The 6,243-nt window shown below is 54.9% G+C and overlaps 1 protein-coding gene across 3 annotated transcripts in view; it reads left to right on the top strand.

Annotated features, from left to right (window-relative positions):
* The first annotated feature begins 387 nt into the window (after nucleotides 1-387).
* CRY2 (cryptochrome circadian regulator 2) overlaps nucleotides 388-6,243 on the top strand; it is a 32,223-nt gene continuing 26,367 nt past the window's right edge. For 2 of the 3 annotated variants that reach the window (XR_009055373.1, XM_057747920.1), the window contains exon 1: nucleotides 420-611. Coding sequence is in view for 2 of the 3 variants with exons in the window: in XM_057747920.1 (XP_057603903.1) it covers nucleotides 421-611 (191 nt within the window). In the remaining variant the exon portion in view is untranslated. Of the gene's footprint in view, nucleotides 612-6,243 lie in introns of all 3 variants that reach the window. The other variant, XM_057747919.1, reaches the window with a different exon arrangement.

Raw genomic sequence — 6,243 nt, 5'->3', positions numbered from 1 at the left:
GGACGGCCGGTCCTCCGTCCTGTAAGCCCCTTCCTGGAGTGACAGCAGCCCCGCCGGCCCACACAGCTTGCAGCGGCGCGTCTGAGGTCCGCTCTCCCTCGCGGCCGGGTCCACGCCCCGACCTCCGCCGGCAGCGCCCGCCTGCACGCCGCGCCCCGCCGCGCCCCGCCCCGCCCCGCCCCGGCGCTCCTCACTCGCGAGCCCGCACGCGGTGGGAACGTGAGGGGGCGGGGCCAGACTGGGCGCCTCAGAGCCAATCGCCCGGCGGGAGGCGCCCAGCCAATAGCAGAGGGGCTGGGGGTTCCGGGGGCGGGGCCGCAGGGAGGAGCGGAGGCGCCACAGGCCGCTGGGCGGGCTAGGGGCGGGGCCCGCGGCGCCTACGGGGGCGGGGCCGCAGCCGCCGCCTCAGTCCGGGCGGCGATGGCGATGGCGGCGGCGGCGGCGGCCCGCGAGGAAGGCGCCTGCTCCGTGCACTGGTTCCGCAAGGGGCTGCGGCTCCACGACAACCCGGCGCTGCTGGCGGCCGTGCGCGGGGCGCAGTGCGTGCGCTGCGTGTACATCCTGGACCCCTGGTTCGCGGCCTCCTCCTCCGTGGGGATCAACCGCTGGAGGTGAGGGGCCCGGGGCGGGTGCGCGGGCCCGGGGTCGCGGCTCGGCCTCCGGGGCGCCCGCCCGCGGAGCGCGAGGCCCCGGGCCGGGGCCGAGTCTCCGGGGCGGAGAAGCGGGGCGCGGGGGGCGGGCAGTCCGCGCGGTGGCAGCCCGGGCGGGCCCGGCCCCCGACGCCGCGCGTGCGCCCCCGGTGTGGTCCTCTTCGGCCCTCGGGGCGCTCCCGGGGGCAGGCGGACGTCACCCCCGCCGCACGCAGGAGACTCGAGCCCTGGGGGCGCCGCAGGCGGGGCGAGCCGCCCAGGGAGCGGCGGCCCGCGCGTGGCAGGGCCTCGCGGGCGGGGCTGCTGGGGTGTGCGGGGCCCGGGCGCGCGGGGCCGGGACGCGAGCGCGGGCGGGGAGAGCGCGGGGGCGCGGGGCGGAGCCGAGAGCCCGGCGCACGCCTGCTGTCCTCGGGCGGCGAGCCCGCCGCCGCGCCCCTGAAGGTCACCCTGGAGCCCCTGCCCTGTTGGAAAGCCTGTTTCCGCCCGTCCTGCCGTCCCTGCGCCGAGCCCATCCTGTCTCTGGAGGTGTCTCGACGCTGGCTTAGCGGTGGATGAGGCGGGTGCCGTCTCCCCTTCGTTAGAGATGAGGCCCTCAAGGGCATGGTCAGCTCGAGGCGCTTGGTGTCCGCAGCCGGAGCGCAGAGAGCAGTGCTGAACCCGTCTTGAAGAATTCCCCCGGCAGATATGGGAGGGGGAGGAACCAAGTGTCCCTTCCTTCCTCCTCGTACTCATGAGGTTGACTTTGAAGGATAGTGGAGCCATTATATATTAGGCTTTTATCAACGGAGGTACTGAGGTTCGGGACCAGGAAAGCTGTGATCTCAAGGGCCCCTCGTTGATGACTCCCAGGAGATGGAGTGGACAGGATCATGGGACAAGATTAACATGTAGACAGTTGATGTGTTTTCTCTTTAACCAGTGTTTAAAACCAAGGGGTTCTGGGACATTGTGTTCCCATCTCTCTGTAACACACCCTGCAGTAGTCCTTTGGGTTGTGTGCACCGTTCTGGAGCATGTTTGCTTGTGGCCTTGTTGCACGAGGGGCAGGGTTATTCCCGGGTGACACCGGCTCTCCACCATGCTTTCCTCTCCAAGGTGTGAGCCCTGCTAGGAGAGTGAGTGCCTCCAGCCGTGGGTCTATTCAGTGCCCCATTTATATTGCAGGAACGACTAAAGATAGTCCTGTGGAGAGCCTGCCCACACAGCATTCAGCTGCTCTGTGGCTCTGCCTCTGCTCCAGTTTCTATAGATAGGAGATTGGATTTGACAACATCCTCAAATGACTGGCCATCCCTTGCATGGACTAAGTCAGACTTTGCCTCTCTCCCAGGGGCAGTGTGCCAGTCAGAGCAGAGCGAAGAGAATCCAGACGGCTTGCTTGTTGCCTTGTCACGGAGTTTCATCTTTTATTGGGTTTTGGAGGACATTGCATAGGTCTGCCTGCTCCTTTGTGGTGGTGGAGATTACAGATCAACAATGAAAACTCTGTTGCTGATTAAACAAAGATTCAGTAGAAACTAGGCATTTATGGATTTTTGTGGGTCACTTTTTTGTGAGTGTGCTTTTGAGCGAGTGAGAGAGAAAAGAAATGTGGCAGCTCAGGTGCCTCTGTCAAATCCTGAAGTCAGAGGCCATGTAGGATTGCAGATGTTAATTGAGCAATTACTTAATGAGTGCCTAATAACTGCCAGGCATTGCTCTAGGTGCTGCTAGGGACACAGCAGTGAACAAGCAGATGTGGTATCCAGAGCTCCTGGAGCCCACATTTTCATGGAGTAAGACAAGTAAACAACCTTAATTTAGTACAACTAATGCCATGAAATAAATAAAATAGAGGGACAGACTGAAGCGGTGGTTCTTAACCTTGCTGCACTTGGGAATCATGTAAGGATCTTTAAAAGATGTCTGGGCCCCCTCCTCTCCCAATTCTGATTTCATTGTTCTGGGTTATGGCCTGGGCATTAGGGTCTTTGAAGCTGTCATGTGCAGCAAAGCCAGAGAAGCACTGGACTAGAGAACCCCAGACCTGAGCCCGACAACCTGGGATATGGGTTGCAGTGCGTTGGCAAGAAGCCTGATTTGTTTTGGCATCAGAAGAAAAAGGTGAAATCACACAAAACAGATCAAATACGATAACTGCTCCTGGGTCTGGACACAGACACATTCCTACCACCCCCACCATACCCTTTGCTCCCGGGTTCAGAGTGAGGGCAGGACGCAGAACGGCAGACTGTTTTATGCACTCACTTGCGGGTTGGGAGGAGTGATGGAGCCAGCCGTGCCTCTGCGTAACTATATAACTATATAATATGTGTAATCTTCCGGTGGCTGTTGCTGGATCTGGAAGTGACCTGGGAGAACTGTGCTGCGGCATAACATCCTCGCTCTGCAAATATTTCAGCTGCTGCCTCTGAGAAGCCTCCCTCGGAAGAGTGGGCCCTGGGCCATCTGCGTGAGGTGGGGGGAACCAAAATCTGTATCTCTGTTATCTTCCTGCATTTCCTATGCTGACTCCCACACAGCGTTTTTTAGGAGCTGAATCAGATTAAAATAACCATGAATGGCACTTTCAGAGAGTAAAAGTGGACAGAGAAGGGCGGCCAGGAATATGTATATTTATTAGCGTGGGAGAGGGCTGGCACACTCCTTGCCTCGGAGGCGGTGGGAAGTTTATAGGCTCGTTGTGGCCTTTGGGCCTCAGGACTTTTTTTTTGTTTAGCACTAGTTGGTCAAGCCCTTTGCCGTTGTGCCCCTTCCCACCTTCCCCAGATATACCACATCTGGAAGGAAGTAGCAGTGAGAACCAAAAAAAAAAAAAAAGAGAGAGAGAGAGAGAAAGGAAAAAGAGAAAGAGAGAGAGAGGATGTGAGCTGCTTCCAGATTTAAGTGAGCACTCAGAATAGGCCCTTGCAGTTTTCATTACCTTCTCTCCCTGCTGCCAGCTGGGCAGGTGTTGGCAACAATCCACCTTACCCTTTATTTATGTCATTGTCTTCTTTGCGCTGTGCTGCACTTGTATTCAGAAGCTTTGGGGTCAGAAGGAGTTGGTAGAAATAAAATATAAACCCAAATCTCTCAGAATTAATAGATGAGGTGACCTGGGAACTCCCCACGGTGCCTGGTGAGAACAAGTGTGTCTCTCTTCCCAGTGCTGGGAGCTAAACACTGTTGGACTGTCCCTGCTGGGTGGCTCTCTCCTGGAACTTGCTCAGCAAGAAGGAGGTTTGAGAACTGTGGACTCCTGGCAGGGAAGTGTGTTTCCCTGAGTTGTTCATACTGGTACCCAAGAGAGTCGCTTTATTGTTCTGCTGCTAAGGATATGTTTCCATTTGCCCGAAAGGGATGAAAACTTTCATCTTCATTGTTCTCTTTGAAATTAGGAAAGAATAAGTATATTTTTATCCAAGTGATACTTAGAGATCAGTCCTTGCTATGGATTGCAGGTTTGGGTTCTCCTTTTCCATGGGGCTTGAGCTCTCTTAATTACTTAGGAGGAATTAATTTCTATTAATATCCTATGTAGCCAGTCTGGGCTGCCCAAGGATATCATCATTACAGTAAAATAACCTTGGCTTGAAGCAGAGAAACTTGGTCAAGGGCGATCTAGACCCAAAAAAAGAGTTCACTGTCATTTTTCCTCCTGTTAATAACAAACAAAATACTTCCCAGCACAGAACCTGCCCTCTCAAGAGAAGTCTTTCCCTAAAGATCTGCCTATTTTATTTTAAAGGGCTAGCTCCATGGAGTGTCTGAATTACTGAGTCCTTGCAGTATTTTTGGAAATCCCAATTTGGTTTCCTCCAGTCCCATCTGCTTCTGGCTCCAGAGCACTTACGTAATGCAGCTAAGCTGCACATGTTGTCTAATCCAAAGGGTGAGCTTGAACTGCTCACACAGGACCGTGTGCTCTGAATTTCGGCCATGTGAGCTCAACTTGGAGCTGCCGAGGGTGAGCTGCCTGCCCAGACACCTCCACCTCTAATGCCCAGGCCCGTAAAGTTCAGTTTTCTGGGACAGTGCCTCTGAAACTTTAATGTGCAAAGGAATCACCAAGGGATCTTGCTAAAAATGCAGATTCTGTTTCTGGAGATCTGGGATGGGGCCTGAGATCCTGCATTTTAGCAAGCTTCTGGGTGATTCACAGCTGTTGATCCCAAGGATTTGGTAGCAGAGGTGTTGGCGTGAGTGTCGAGCTGTGGTACTCCCTGATGGCCGAGTCCCCAGCAGCGCAGCCTCAGTGCTCTGGGGCTAGGTCATGGTCGAGAGGCAGTGGGGCCTGGTGGTGAAGAATGCAGACGCCAAGCCACACTGTCCGGGTTTGAATTCCGGCCACTTGTTAGGTGAATGATGTTACACAAATTACTTAATCTCTCTTTGCCTCAGTTTTCCTCATCTGCAAAATGAGAATTAAATGAGGTGATGTATGTAAAACAAGTAGAATAGTACCTGGTTCATTGTAAATGCTCACTAAATGTTAGTTGTTGCTGTGACTATATATTATTATCATTTGGTTGCTAAGTTCAGAGTCTTGCCTTCCGCTCCCTGACTTCTCTTGTCAAAGAAGAAAAGCGTTCTCCCGGGGTTATCTGTACTTCAGAGATGCTGCAAGGAATCTCTCCTTTTAATAAATGAAGTCTAGAAATAAAGTCTACAGAAGGCAGCTGGACCCTAGCTTCCATGTGCATGCCAGTCCTGTTTGTAGCTTCAAACCAGAGTCCTGATGGGGACCCTAAAGTGCATGGCAGGGACACGCCTGGGAGCTGCGGATGGAGGACGCTCTGTCCCGGGGCCGTGGAATCCAAGTCACCAGTCATCCCGAGGCATTCTGCCTGGCAGGACCCAGGTTTCAAGTGGCATGGAGGCAGTTTACATTGGTCTCTCATATTTTCCTCCTGAGAGAAGGGTGAGGCCTGGGAGGAGACCAACGCAAGTGCAAGTGCGTCACTCTGTCTCAGCTTTCCTTTTCTGAGGGTGTCAAGTGTTTCAAAAACAGAAATTGGCAGAGGCGGCGCTTTGGCTTTGCATAAAGCCGCATTCGGCCGGTCAGTCTCCCATCACAACCCCTTGGAGAGCCTCTGCCTGCTCGTTAGCTAACATGATGCTTCGGGCTGAGGCCGGGACACAGCTCGTGCTGGAATGTTGGCCTGTGGCATTCACCACACGGGAGTGTCCTGTTGTAGACGTCAGAGGCGGCAGCAGGGCCTGGTTCTAGTCGGCAGCTTGGGAGCAGTTGCTGCTTCTGTAAGGCTCCCATAGTCAAGGCAACGTGACGTGCTGCAGAGGAGCCAGCAGGTTTCATGTGCTCGAAATAAAATCTGGTGATTCCCGTTGTTGACAGGCTGCGTGGAGACCCCAGTGTAGGTAGCAGGAGATGTTCATGAACCAGGCTCACCTGCCAGGGCTCCCTTCCTGAGGAAGAGCAGAATGTCAGCCGATTACCTGGAGTTGGGTTTGTGTTTGTCACAAACACATGAGATCCTGCAAGAATCTCAGCCCCTGGAGCAATGTTTGATGTGCCACTAAAAGACTGAAGAAATGCGGCCCAGAGAAGAAAACATGGTTTGAGTCTGACCGAGAGTCTGGGAGAGGTTCC

Source organism: Hippopotamus amphibius, chromosome 9, assembly GCF_030028045.1.
Source record: "Hippopotamus amphibius kiboko isolate mHipAmp2 chromosome 9, mHipAmp2.hap2, whole genome shotgun sequence".
Lineage (NCBI taxonomy): Eukaryota > Metazoa > Chordata > Mammalia > Artiodactyla > Hippopotamidae > Hippopotamus > Hippopotamus amphibius.
This window is presented reverse-complemented; position numbering and strand designations above follow the sequence as displayed.